At 39.9% G+C, this 15,492-nt stretch overlaps 1 protein-coding gene across 2 annotated transcripts in view; it reads right to left on the bottom strand.

The window, feature by feature from the left end:
• MID1 (midline 1) overlaps window positions 1-15,492 on the bottom strand; it is a 659,238-nt gene that overhangs the window by 23,525 nt on the left and 620,221 nt on the right. For both annotated transcript variants that reach the window (XM_073616351.1, XM_073616350.1), the window contains exon 8: window positions 13,038-13,199. In XM_073616351.1, the coding sequence (XP_073472452.1) occupies window positions 13,038-13,199 (162 nt within the window). The remainder of the gene's footprint in view (window positions 1-13,037; window positions 13,200-15,492) is intronic.

The raw sequence follows: 15,492 nt of genomic DNA, 5'->3' as shown, positions 1-15,492 counted from the left end.
GGACCTTGGCTCACTACTTTTGTAAATACCACATCCAGAGTTTTACGTATCACGTCCAATGACGCTATGGTATGTAAAGGAGAAGCTTCAACTGCCACTACAAACATTTTAACGCATCACAGGGTGGCTATATTACTAAGTGCAAGCTCTTTACCCACACCCACAAAAAAGGAAAGCAAATGGGACTATCATGGTACTATACATGCCAAACATATACCCATACAAAGAAATATTTTTTTATTTTATTATAAAGCAATTGTTTTTATTACGAAAAAAGTAATAAAATCAAGATGTCCACTACATACACACATACAAAAAATAGAATACACATACTTCACAGCCTATATCCCAAATTCTCCCCACACTGGGGTTGATTTGCTAAAACTGGTGCAGCTCTGCACAGAAGCTAATCAGCTTCCAGGTTTTCTGTTAAAGCTTAATTGAACAAGCTAAGGTTAAAAGCTGATTGGCTATCGTGCACAACTGCACCAGATTTTGTACTCTCCGGGTCTAGTAAACCAACCCCACTGTCTGTAATATACAATATATAAATATACACACACATACACTAGCGACAACCCGCATGACAGAAAGGCTGCAGGGGACCAGAAGAGAGACAAGCATCATCATGCCCACACCAATAAGAGTATCACTAGTTTTAATTTATACATAGTCCCACAGAAAAGATGGGTGTAATCTACTTACAGTGTCCTCAACACCTTCCCAGATAGCAGTCAGCCTGAATGCTATCTTGGAAGGTGCTGAGGACACTGTGAGGAATATATGAATATATTTCTTTGATTAACTTCCCATCTCGTGAAGAAGTGCCCATTGATCAATGAACCACGTAGAGATTACAGTCTTCCCTACCTCCTCCATTTGACTTTTGGGCCTATCAACATATATACATATATAAATTTAAATATGCAGACTGCGGAGTAGATTTACTAAAAGCAAATGGACCTGTGCACTTTGCAAGTACAGTTGCACTTGTTTTCCTTAGTAAATGTAAGTGTGGTAAGGCTTTCTTTGTGAAGAAAACCCAATCAGGTGCAAGGAAAAAAACAAAAAACAAAAACAAATTTTTGCTTGCACATGATTTGATGATGAAAATCAGCAGAAATGTACCGCATTTGCTAAGCTCTAGGGGAAATGAGCGCAACTGCACTTGGACAATGCACAGTCTATTTGCCTTTAATAAATCCACCCCACTGTGTTTTGATATTCACTGTAAGAGAAGAATTTTGGGTATAGGCTGGGATGTATATGTTCTACTTTTAGTATATGTGTATGTGTGGACATCCTGAGTTTATTTCTTTTTATAAAAAAAATTCTCTCTTTGTATAGGTATATGATTGGGTATAGTACCATGAAAGTCTCATTTTTTTTTTAAAATTTGTGCAACTGTCTGTACAAGGCAAATGGTCAAAAGAAAGTACCGTCAAATTAAATATCAGATAAGCAACAAAAAATTATTTTGCCAACATAGTCCACACACAAATGTTTGGAGGATATAGTGACTCTTTACAGCGCATGAGATTCTATTTATCACACAGAAAGGTGATATTCTGTGATTGAAAGGTTTCCCTTACAGCTGCTGTTGAATTTGGTTTCAATCTAAATGGAATGTTACTTCAGGGACGTGCATTTTATGACTGTGTGCTTGTTAAATCAGACGTAAACTGCTTTCTGCGCAGAAAATCATGCAGCAGCCCACTTACCCCCGATCTTAGCTGCAGCATGGGTCAGCTCACTGCAGATAATATCTGGCTTCCTGCGCTAGTAGGCTCATGTTCGTGTTTTGTATGGGAAATTAAACATGATTCAAGAGCAGTTTAACAATTGCTGCTAATAATGCACACTTCCTATGAGACTTTGCTCACAACTTTTACCATTTTACAGATTTGCACAGCTGTATAAATGTCTAAACTCACTTTAAGTAGTTATTATCTGGGGAAATGCTTATTGATAGAGGGAAAATTAAGATCAATATACAGGAACATGAAAACACGTATTAGAGCTTTTGAGATTTTCCAGAGAATTAAATTTCGTCTCACAGATGTTGAGCCCAGCAGGTGTACAAAAAAAATCTTGCCAATAGGTAAGAAAGCTTAAAGTATATTTAAACCCAACATAAATATAACCTATTGCAGCTCACCAGTCCTTGGATGAGGTGGCTGCATTAGTATTACTTTTAAAGTATAGTAGCATTAAAGCCTTAGCATTTTTTTCCTTATGGCATTCACAGCATTAAAGCGGAGCACCACCCAAATAGGGAAGTTCTGCTTTAAGGCCTCCTCTTCCATTCCTAGTGAAGAAATGGTACTGTTGGGGAGGGATTATCTGATTTTGAGAGATACCTGACTCGCAAGTTCTCCTCCCCATCCATCCCTGCAGTCTTCTGTGACATGTAATATGTCCCAGAAGACAAAAGGACTAATCACAAGTCACAGCGCCGCTTGTGCATTTGCAGTGGGCACCCAGCTGTGAAGCCGGAAGCTGCCAGAGCCGGGTGCCCACAGTTAACATGCCAGCGCTGGGGACAGATGACAGGAGGGGAGAAAGGCTGGGGTGAGCTCATTGCTAGATCTTGGGACAGGTGAGTGACTGTCTATTAAAAGTCAGCAGCTACATTTGTAGCTGTTGACTTTTAATTCTTACACAGGAAACTGGAGCTCCTATTTAAAAAAGGTACAAAAGCTTCAGTTCAGTTCCACCCCCAAGTTCCAAACACCTGCTGTCCTCATTGCTGCCACCAAGTCCTTCATAGTCTACATTGCTCCCCAATCTTCCTGGTGATCAGATGCAACAGCGAGAGCAGGGGAGAGATTGGCTCCTGCAGCTGTCCAGGATGAGGGAGCACAGGCATGGCTTGCTAAGGCTGTGTGCTTGAACAGACGCACAAAGTCTTGGCAAGGAGCATACTAGAATGGGTGTCTCCTTTGCAGACACCTAGCTAAAGAATTTCCTAAGGAGAGACAAAGATGAGGCACTAGATACCCAATATATAATAGGAGCAGTCCCTATAAAGCAGATGACTTTGTGTTTGGCAGCTCTCCACAAAACAGCGGTCCCCTTCAAGAGACAGAGTCACCCAATTTAGGATGTTCATAAGCATATCAACTAAAGAGGGCACCAGACAAACTTTCTAGAGTTCTAAATGTTATTTAAGTGATTCTGCAAATGACTACAGGAAAAAAAGCCTTAGCCAGCCAATAGGTTTCAGGGTCTCAGTACTCCCCCCTCATAAAAAGCATATAAACAAAACAAAAATGTATTGTAGTGGATCAGTCCTTAAATTAAAGTGGTTGCAATAGTTTTCATTAATCAAGCTAAGTACATTTTCAGCAAGCATGGAAAACACCAGTTGACACAATTACAGTGTGTTTGTCATTTCTTTATTACGTAAACTTCTAATTGTATTCTCTACCATGGAAGTGAGATGAAAAAAGATAGAAAAATTCCAGCCTGGGTGACAAGCATGGCTCCTTTCATAAACACAGTGCAGTAAACTTAGCCTCACAGGAACAGAAAGTGTATTTTTCCAGGATTATCAGGAAAACATTAAAGTGGAGTTCTACCCAAAAAAAAAAAAAAAAATTCATTTATGTGCATAAAAAAAATAAAAAAAACATTTGGAGAATTTTTTTTTTTAACTCAACTCTAAATGCCTGTTCCTAGGAGGTCCCTCGTAGTCTGCCTCCTTCAGCGCCTGGGCTCTTGATGCCACTTCCCTCAGCGCAGGAAGGGAGATTAGCTCTGCCCCCTCCCTCTTGTCAATCATCTGGGACACATCACAAGTCCCAGATGATTACACGGCCAATCACGGCGCGTGGCGCCGCTCAGCCGGGCGCCCACAGTTACAATACCGAGACGAGCGGGGCTTCGATCCCCCGCATCGCTGGACCCTGGGACAGGTAAGTGTCCGATTATTAAAAGTCAGCAGCTGCAGTATTTGTAGCTGCTGAATTACATTCTTTTTTTTTAAGCGGAACTCCACTTTAAAGTGATATTAAAGGCTTTCTTTTTTAAAAATAACAAACATGTCATACTCACCTGCTCTTGCAGTGGTTTTGCACAAAGCAGCCCTGTTTCTCCTCTTCACAGGTCCCTCACCAGTACTCATGACCCTTCCTTCTGCCAAGTGCCCCCAGAGCAAACAGCTTGCAATCGGGGTACCCAGGCCATTGGGTCATTCCCGAGCTGTGGCTCTACATGTCCATTCACACACAAAGACACAGCTCGGCACATCCCCCCTCTCTCCTCATTGGCTCACTGGCTGTGATTGACAGCAGCAGGAGACAGGAGGGAAAGTTCCCAGAAAGCCAAGGCTCTCGTGCACATCGCTAGATTGAGATGGGGCTCAGGTAAGTATTAGATGCAAAAAACACATGAAGGTAAAAAATCGCTTAATGTGATTGGGGCCTTAAAGTGCCCTTGGCACTCTAAAATGAAACAGAAATCAAGCCATCAACCGCAAAACTACTTAGGAAATGTAAATACAACACCAGTGATAAACAAATTAGCTCACTAAAAAAAAGTGGGCACAATGTATCTACGGTCATTACATTATACTGTATATACTGTCTTTATATTGTTGCTATAAAACGTATCCATATTATACGCTTTCCAGAAAGCTGTACTTGTCCAGGAAATGGTTAGACCCAAATGACGCCAAAGGAAAATAAAACTGGGTCCCAATTATGCACGTTCATGCTCAACAAATTTTTTGAGGCTACAGAACAGATGAACTGGGGTCAGCAAAGCCCAGAGGCCTCTAACTCTTGTAGATGTGCCAGACGTATTTTCGCCATCCAGCTTCTAATAAAATAGCGTTGCTTTCCAAAGTAAAAAAAGAAAAAAAAAAGGTAAAAAACAACAACAAATCACAACCATCAAGAATTTGTAAATGAAGAATCATGGCCTCATTTTACCCTTTTTTTTTTACTTAACTGCCTAGGGAACATTTAAATTAGTATTTTGTTTTCTATGTAGGTTACAGAAATGTTTTTGATTGTACATTCAAACTTAGCTGTTTAGTGCCAATATAAGAAAGCGAAAAGGAGATAGTTTACAGATACAGAAAGTCATTTAGTAATAAGACACTACAGAAGCCTATTTCTGCAAGCATTCTAAATACAGCCAAGAAAATTACACACTTGACCTAGTATTCCTGCCTATGTGTTTTCATATCAGAAACCGAACAAAAAAAAAAAATGAAGCATTCTTGTTTGCTGTATCATATGCTAAATTTACTACATAAAAACTTTCCTTTTGGTTTGTAGCCATGAAATACAGGCACAACCATTTACCATTTATAATGAGTGTTAGAATAGGCACTGCATAGCATATTAAAACATCCCCAAGGCAGAAACAGCAAGTAAAGCTTAAAGCCCAACTCCCAACACCTTGATTTTTTATACTTTTTAACCCTGTAATATGTTCTACAACTGCCCTTTAGTCAGTGTTTGCTTACTTGAATGATGGTTTATAATCCGCATGGAGATTTTCTCAGAAACTAGAGTGGGAGCTGCCCTTCAGCTCTTTGCCACATCGAAAAAGTGCCTCTGGTGTAGTTTCCAAGAGCATCTCAATTCAGCTTAAAGACAACTATTAGGCCTGGTTTACACCTATGCAGGTTGCAGTTTGCATTGCCCAGGTGCATTTTGCGTTTTTCAATACACGTTTTTGATCCATTGAAGTCTATGGAACCAAAAACCAGAAAATAGTCCCTGGCCCTTTCCATAAAATGCACAAATGTGAACGTGATCCATAGGAAACCATGTTAAATGGACTGTAGAGTGTTTCTGCAAAACTGAAAATGCACTAAAAAATGCATAGGTGTGAACCAGGCCTTAAGCAAGGTTAAAAGGCAGTTGGAGAAAATATCACTAGTGTAAAAATGTAAAAATCATGGTGCCGAGAGTTGCGCTTTCAAGCTGAACACCAGACAGATTAAAAAATAATAATAAACATCAATAAATGCAATTATATATTTGCAGTGTTAAAAAACAAATGAAATGTATTTTATACACAACTCGTATAAGTTCCTGAATTTAACATGGTTTCAGCCTCTTGAAATATCACCACAGCAACATTTACATTGGGAAGGCCCACACTGAGGCCAATTAGGTGCTCCTCATTCACATCTGTTAATAATGCTTACAGGAAGGGGAAAGAAGAGAGATGGCCTTATTGGTCATTAGGATGTATGTACTGTCTAGCAGGGTTGAAAAATGTTCTCAGGACTGGACGGAAAGAAATACAAAATCTTCGTTAGTCTCATGTGTTTATCTCAAAGGTGTGTTTAGCTGTTTGCATGGCGTTCAACTATAAGTATTTTAATTCAAGGGGTATATTTAGAAAGCCTGCAAAATCAGTAGTGATATGTTACATTCCGAATCTCCTGAAACCTCCAGCACCCTAGTTCTCATCTTGTACACCAAAGATAGCGCAAGCAGGATTTTATTTGTCGCACCAAACCTAAAACACACTGGTGTGAACAGGCCCTTAAAGGTGTGGGTTCCATCTAAAGCTGATTTCCGGGATAAGCCCACACTGGAGAATTTGCTATGCTTCCTGCACCATTGTAATGGTGCAGGAAATTGTCGTAAGTGGTGTGCGCCACATTAACAGAGCAAAACAGACCTGTTTCAGGTCTATCTGCACCACCTTAGCTACTTTCTAATTCAGAGTGAAATAGAAACTAGTGCAGGTCTGCAGCTAATTAACAGAGTGAATGTGCCAATTTTCCAAACAGAAAACTGCCACAGACAGCTCATATCTCTCTCTCTCTGCCCGTGTAGTGATTGCACTTGAGCAGAGACTGCACAGGGTTAAAACTCTCCTCTTCCCTCCGCTTTGTGCCAAGTGGGGGGCAGGGATGGGCAGAAAAATGGGAACTTGCACCCCTGGCTCTCTCTGTTTTCTGTGCCAGTCACAGCCATAGAAAAGATAATGGGTTGTTCCTAAATTACCAAAAGGAGCTTGAATCCTCTTTGTGAATTAGAAGCAACATCTGTTCCATGTTCTAAGGCCGGCCATAGATGGAATGAATTTCTTTTTTTTTGCAGGAAAGGAATTTGCTTGATTCCCCCATAAGCACAGACAGTGTTGACAGGGGAATCCCTCCCACCGAGTCATTGTGTTCTCCTGGGGGTGATCAACCTGGGTGCATTTAGTCTGCCCATAAATGGCTTAAATCTCGGCTGGTTCCTGTTGAACCGGCCAAAATTCAAACCGTCTATGGCCAACAGTTTAGAAGAGTTTTGCAAGCATTGTATTGCACACTTATTTGTTAATTGCCTCTATATTGTCTATATACAAGAGGCATATGATTGAATCTTGGTGTGCTTTGTGCATTTCTTCTAGACCTGTGCAAGTAACCCAGTATGCATCTTTTCCTCTGTGCAGGTTTTTCCTGTAATACAGACCAGTCACTTCTGCTCTTTCCTTTTGCAAGGTGACTGGTCTTTTATCTGTCCTTTCCTGTAGTTGTCTGCAGGCAGCCTGTAGAGGTTGGGCTAGCTGTGTCCCTCCCAGACCTCTGCTCTCTACACAAGTTATGTAAAACACAATGATGATGCACTTTAGTAGAAGGTAATATCTTGGTTTGCAGAGGCAGTTTGTGCAAACAAAGTGGATTTATATCCTTTGTAGCTGTTGAGGAATATTTTAAATCAGGGGTCTCAAACTGACGGCCCTCCAGCTGTTGTAAAACTACAGGTCCCATGAGGCATTGCAAGGCTGACAATTACAAGCGTCACTCCCACAGGCAGAGGCATGATGGTAGTTTTGCAAAACAGCTGGAGGGCCACCAGTTTGAGTTCCCTGTAAAATGAACGTTTTGTGCCTAGCATTTAGCTTTAATGTATACAGAAAACTAAGCACAAAATCTCATATCAGCTTTAACATGGTAATGCAATTTCAAAGTCATTTTCAATTTTTCAAACTTGCAGATCTATTAAAAATCTTTTTATCATAAAATGGAGGACTTAATAGCAACAGAAAAAGGAAACAGTGAAAAATTCCTTAAGAAATGGTACTATTGGCGCAAATTTTTCTATTCGGAGGAACATGCTGGACTGCTAGCTTAAACACGGAGAAAACATTTGATTTTATGGGGCTAAGGGATAAAAGACAGACAACAAGTACTCTATCTGGAAATGGCGGGGGAGCTGGGGGGCAAGGAAAAGAGACCATGTCGGTCCCCTTGGCTACCCCTCCCCCTTCCCCACTCCCTTCCATTCCCTGTCCCCTTCCCTTCTTAATATATTTTATTATTATTTACGGTTACGCTTTCGCCCCTCTCTTTCTTCTCTATCCTCATCTCTCGTATCTTCTTTTACTTTCCAATCACTTATAGGACCGTCAGGTTCCTTTTTATTCTACAAAAGAAATTGATGACCTTATGGTCATGCCTTGCAGGTTACTAGTTTCATACATATAGGAGCCCAAACACACATGGTATTCAGAGAGCTCCCTAGCCTTGAAATTGTCTACTCTAGTAAAGCTGGGCTGGTTGCACTATTAAGAAACGCTTTCAAGGTTGGAGAGTAGTGCCCAGACAAACAGAGGTGTTCTTTACTGGAATTAAGATAATGCTGTACCCTATGTCTTATTACTTTTACCTGACTACGCTTGTATGATTTTCATTACAACTTGTATTGCACAAATAAAGAATTAAAAAAAAAAAAAACTTTTTATCTTGCCAAGAGGATCCTTGTTCATGCACTTTCGGTTATAGGGTGACACGCTCTATCCCTGTATTTCAGCTATGATACTGTGTCGTCAACCCTGTTACAAATGACTTCCTAAGGGGACTACAAGTGGTCATTTCAACACACATTGGGCAGACAAGGCCCACTGTTGCCACTATCAGAAAAACCTGCTATGGAGCCAATGCTGGAGTGCTTCCACACAGACAGGAAGAAACTGTGAAATAGGCATTGACATGCAAAATAAGATGAAAAAAATATAAGAACAAGTATTTTTTTTCTAAAATAGACCAATGGTTTATGATACAGTACTTTGGTAACCTAAATGTCATTCAGTTAGGGTATATATCTAACCTAAGGCCCTTTAATACAGAAGGCTTGGTAACAGTTGTACTTGCATAAAACAAGTAAAAGCAGAAATAGGAAGGCTAACAATTAAATAAGTACATCTAGGAAACAATAAAATCCACATTTTTCAGGTGCCTACCAAAATTACGGACAAACTTTCATAAGTTAAAAAACTGAAGTCCTGCATTAAAATGTCAAACAAGAAAGTTGGTGTTGGGCTTTAAATCATACCTAAGACTGATTTCTACTTCAAGTGAAATACCATATGTGAAATACCAGCTTTCATATGTAGAAATCATATTACAACTACAATTTCCACCCAACCTATAAAAATTATATATACTACCATATATAACTTTCAGCCAAGCTATTAGATTACACCTGTGCACCTTAATGCTTGACACATATAACTAGGCTGTAACAGCTTGCACAACGTTCCGAAAAGGATATAAAAATATGAACTTCTAAAGATTACGTGGGTGGGTTTTCCTGAATAAGCCACGATGTGTGCCAGATACAAATTGTTGCCATTTAAAATTGGAGCAAATTTTGAAAAATCTTCCTGTTTTATCTTCTTTAACTTAACACCATCCCTTTGGCTGCTTTGTTTTGCTAATCGGTTTCCAGGATTTATACAATGTTCTCTTTGGCATAGAGCACATGAAACCTGAAACTTGTGACTTTTAATTTTACATTAAGACGCAGACCTCAGAAATACTCCGAAGCACATTTGTTAAACTGATTTGCAGTGAATCGAGGATTTTAATGATGCACTGTCAAACTAATTTTATATTATTTACTATTATATTGGGATTATTATTTTTATATTCTAGGATGAGATCACAAACTAATATTTCCCAGTGACACGATAGACAGATGTCGGTACGGTATCTGGATAGATTTATGTTCTTGCCTGGCTGAACTCTTTTTACCAAGTGGAACTTGCCTAGGGCAGTCTGGTTAGCAGAGACAGCTTCTAGCAGCCTTAAGATGAACCAATTGCGGAAACCTTTTCCTTATTTTATTTCTCCCTTCTCACCACTTCTGGATGTTTGTGGCTAAATTAGGCAAGAGAACTGCAGGGGGCAGGGGCTCAGGGGCTATGGAAGGGAGTCGAAAGGCTCTGTAATGCTCAGGAAACATGAAACCATCTCGTCTTTCTCATGCTTAGCGGTCTGTAGAGTTGAAATGTAGCTCTGGAGCCCATGGTGCCTCCAACAGCCTATTCGAGCAGCAGTTTCTACAAAACTAGTCACATAATACAATGGTTGGAGTTTGTGCAAAAAGTGATAGCATTCAGGTGTAACTGTACAGCCTGATATTAAAATATGACTGTTACTGCATAAGCATAAATCTTCTGACAGATCTTCTCAAATATTTTGCAAATGTCTGTGTCTACCGGTTGCACTTATTTCTGGCGTACATGCAAATTATTACACACAGAATATGCAGATCACAGCAAAGTGAGAAAATGATGCTGATAGGACATAAAAACAAGGCTAAGCAACTCAATATGCAGGAAAACATAGAAACTGGGGTGCAGAATAATGTCAGCAGGTGCTTTGAACTGATGAGTAGAAATTCAAATATTTGGCTGTAGCAAAAGGCAGTTTGTTTGCGAAGGGCTGGAGAGCGGTACATTAATGAGTGCCTGCAGGCAACAGTGAAGCATGGTGGAGGTTCTTTGCACATTTGTTGCTGCATTTCTGCAAATGGAATTGGAGATTTGGTCAAGATCAATAGTGTCTTCAATGCTGGAAAATACAGGCAGACATTTATCCATCATGCCATACCATCAGGAAGGCATGTGATTGGCCCCAAATGTATTCTTCAGCAGGGCAACAACCCCAAACATACAGCCAATGTCATTAAGAACTATCTTCAGTGTAAAGAAGAACAAGAAGTCCTGGAAGTGATGGTTTGGCCCTTACAGAACCCTGACCTCAACATCATCGCGTCAGTCTGGGTTAACATGAAGAGACAGAACAATTTGAGGCAGCCTACATCTACAGAAGAACTGTGGCTAGTTCTCCAAGATGTTTGCAACAACCTACCTGCTGAGTTCCTTCAAAAACTGTGTGCAAGTGTACTTAGAAGAACTGATGGTGTTTTGAATGCAATAGGTGGCCACACCATATAATGATTTGATTTGTATTTCTCTGCTTAATTACTTTCCATGTTGTTAAAGCGGAGTTCCACCCAAAAGTGGAACTCTCGCTTATATGCTTCCTCCCCCCTCCGGTGCAACAGAACGGGTATTTGTGCTGACATCGCGGGCTCCCTGGACAGGTAAGTGCCCTAATATTAAAAGTCAGCAGCTACAGTATTTGTAGCTGATGACTTTAATTTTTTTCACCCAGGCTGGACCTCTTCTTTAATTGATAAAAATAAACTATTAACAATTCTTCTGAAAGCATTCATAATTTGCAGCATTTTTTCAAACCTTTGCAACGTACTGTAGGTGTTTAGAGGAGTTTACAGGCTGGGGCATTTAGAGGCAGGAGAAGCTGCGTTTTGGCAGAAAAAAACAATTGATGCGTGGAAACATGTCTTAACACTAGGTACGGTAAGCGGTAACTGCTGAAATTAATGAACGCCCCAAGTGCTTGACGTGCCTAAACACGTTTACAAGCGGCAAGCGTATTTTTTTTTCTGCCAAAATGGTGCTGCCGGGAGGAAAGGCATCGAGGAGAGATGGCAAAATGTCCAGTGTACATCAGGCCTAAAATAAACATTTCTGCCAACCCAGTCTGTCTGACCCTGCTCCTAACAATGAAGAGATTTCACCTCACTTCTAGTCCCACTGACAACCTGTGACAGCAAGAAAAGAAGAGGAGCACATTGTCATAACACAAAAGAAGAGGCAGTAATATTAAATCTGACATACGTTCTAAGCTTTCTCTCTTTTTAATTAAAAATACTGCGATCTGTGTCTCCAAAGACTTTCAATCCTGTCCCAACAGGAAGTGAGGGAAAATCTCCCCAATGGGGGTACAGACTGCAGTAAAAGCCTGACATGGACTGACTATGTAGAGGTGCACCAAATGCAAATTTTGGTACAGAATCCAACAATTCAGGATGCACTTGGCCGAAAACCAAAGTTTAAAAATATATATATATATTTTTATATATAATTGTATTAAATTTCACTTTTTAATTAATATCATGAATTGAAATAAATATGAATTTATTGTTGGGCATTATCGGCACCTTTAACGGAAGAAAAATGCATCCCTTAAAATTTTATGTACCGTATGTCTTCACACTGGTCTGTTGCACTTCTGTTGTGTTGTTAAAAATCTGTCTTGCTGCATTTTTGGTCAGTTAAAAAAACGCACCTTCCCACTGAAATGCATTGAAAACGCAGCAAGAACACATCAGTAACACACCTGTGTTACGTTTTTGATGTGGTTTTTGAGTCACATGACCTATGAAAAACACACCATGAGCACAGTAAAATCGTGGTAAAATCACATACATTTTCGGCGTCATTATCGGCACCTTTTTCTTTATCGGCAAAATGCAGATGGAATTTCGGTGCATCTCTAGCTCTATGCCTTTGCCATCCTGTCCAAAACTAAAAAAAAGTTTGGGCTGCTGTTAGGCCCTAAAATCCTTATTCAGCACTATTTTTATGAAAATACATTGCATTGTGTTATATATAGCAGTGGTCATCAACCCTGTCCTCAGGACCCACTAACAGGCCAGTTTTGCAAGATAACTGAAATACATCACAGATGATATCATTTGCTGCTCAGTGATTGCCGTATTCTAGTCTACATCTCTCCAAGGTAAAACATAAAACCTGGCCTGTTAGTGGGCCCTGAGGACAGGGTTGATGACCACTGATATATAGAACATAAATTGAAAGTGAAAGAGAACGTTAGGGGGACAGAATAGAAGACAGACAGGCTGAAAAAGAGGAGCAAAAGAGAGAAATGGGACAGAGTAGCTACTTTTCTGATCGCTTACTGTTTGTCTTTAGTTTTCCAGGGTCGCTGTTCCGACTGCCAGCCTGATTGATGGCCTTCACAATGAAGATATACTTGGTGCCGCTTTGCAGGCCATGTACTGTATAGTGGTTCTGTTTGATATTTGGAACAATCATCCAGCTGTCGGCAGAGTTACACAAACCTGCAGATATAATTATATACATTGGTCAATTTTTAAAACATCACAGACAAATTAAGCATTGTATACTATAATCTGAAGAAATATGAACCATGAAAGCAAAATCTGAGTGTTTATATAGTGTGTTTGAAGAGATCACATCTCAAATTTGCAAGTGGATTTAAATGGATTAGTAAACATTAGATTATACACAACATTAATGTACTAGTCACCTACATAACTTCAACCCATTTGCTACTGGAGACATTTTTTTTAAGCCTGAAGATTACTTAAAACCCTTAAGGTTAGGATCACATTGGAACAAATTGGCATGCGAGTTGACATGTCAAATCACATGCCAAATAGGCGGCAATGGTATCCGAATCAGTGCAACGCCACACCAATCCCCAAAAGTAGTTTCTGTGCTACTTTTGGCAACTTCGGGGTGCGATTTCCATTAACATCTGTGCAGCAACCCACATAGAGGTCTCTGAAATCGCCCCTGAAGTCAGGACGGACATGCGGGAATTAAATTGTGTGAGTTCAGCTTCTACAGAGACCCTGTAGAATAAAAAGGTGGCAGTTGCAATGTTTATGTCACATAATACTTACGCCACTGTTTATCAAATCTATATTTACAGTGAAACAAATATACTTATTTTAGGGCATACAAACACAATATAGTACACAAATTTTTGGTAAGATATAAAAGATGAGGTTGTGTTGGAAAATTAGACACCAAATATATCAATAGGGGATGCTTTTAAAGCTTTTACAGCTCATAATTTTATTGTTAACAGTAAATGATGACCCTAGAATTATTTCTCCCACACCAGCATGCATGGTGATACCTAATATGTATCACAATCACTGATTTTGTATAAATCAGCATCCGATGCACGTGTTTGTGTTCATACCGTATATGCGTGGATAGGGAGGCAGGGTTTTTCAATTTTTTAAAATCATTTAATTAAACTTTTATTTTTTTTTTTAACTTCTTTATAAATTTAGCTGATAAGCACCTATGTGAGAGCATGGTAACAAGGTCCCTTCAAAGACACTTTGGGGGTTTATTAGACCCCTAATATAATCACTGCACTCTATTAAGGCTGATAAAGAAGATATTTGTTTTGTTATTGTGCTCAATCAGCTTCTTCCCTGTCTAGAGAGGCCGGAGATAGACAGATCTGACATGTGATTCTTCGGTGAATGGATCTTCACTGATTTCCTGCTGCTCTCTATCCTGACACCTGGCATGGAGGTCCTGGACAGATGAGACTGGGACAATTAAGAGAAAAAAATGGTATATATTGTACAGATACTGTTTTGAATATGTTTTATTTTGCCCAGACATATACGTTAATATCTATATATTTTTAAATATTTATTTTTCATTCCTATTATTACTCTAATATCAGTAATAAATAAAATACAAAGTTAAATTACCATTGGTTCTAAAACATATGCAGTCACTAGCTCCATCACACAACTTAAATGACCTTATAGAAACACCTTTTGGGGTCTATTCATAAAGCATGTGACTTTCACCAAACATTTGGGGGGAAATTTACTAGACTGGAGAGTGCAAAATCTGATGCAGCTCTATATAAAACCCTGCATAGAAATCGGCTTCCAGGTGTTATTGTCAAAGCTTAATTAAACAAGATGATGTAAGAAGCTGATTGGCTAACATGCACAAATGCACCAGATTCTGAGTGCTCCAGTCTTAGAAATTCTCCCCCTCTCTGTTGGTGACTTAATTACCTGCATTTAACCACTTAAGTCCTGGAAGGTTTTACCACCTTCATGACCAGGCCATTTTTTTTTGTGATATGGCGCTGCATTACTTTAACGGACAATTGTGCCATCGATTAGCGATTTTTAGTGGGACTGTGGCATTGCGGCAGACAAATCGGCAACTAACACTTTTTTGGGAACCAGTGACGCTAATACAGTGATCACTGTCAAAAATATGCACTGTTACTGTACTAATGACACTGGCAATGAATGGGTTAACACCAGGGGTGATCAAAGGGTTAAGTGTGTCCCTAGGAGGTGCTTATTGTGTGGGGATTGCGCTGACTGGGAGAACACAGAGATCCATGTTCCAGCTTAGCAGGAACACAGGATCTCTACATTCTCCCCTGTCAGATCGGCGGCCTGCCTTGTTTACATGGACAGATCACCGTTCAGCCTCCCTGGGGAACAATCATGGGTGGCCGGTGGACATCATGTCCACCGGACCTGCTGATTGGTTCCCCCTCTGTCCAATCAGCGTGCCCCAGAGGCTACTGCATGAAGCAACATAAAGGTACGT

The sequence above is a fragment of the Aquarana catesbeiana genome, linkage group LG02, assembly GCF_042186555.1.
Source record: "Aquarana catesbeiana isolate 2022-GZ linkage group LG02, ASM4218655v1, whole genome shotgun sequence".
Taxonomy (NCBI): Eukaryota; Metazoa; Chordata; class Amphibia; order Anura; family Ranidae; genus Aquarana; species Aquarana catesbeiana.
Note: the sequence above shows the minus strand (reverse complement) of the source record. Positions and strands in the feature narration are given on the sequence as shown.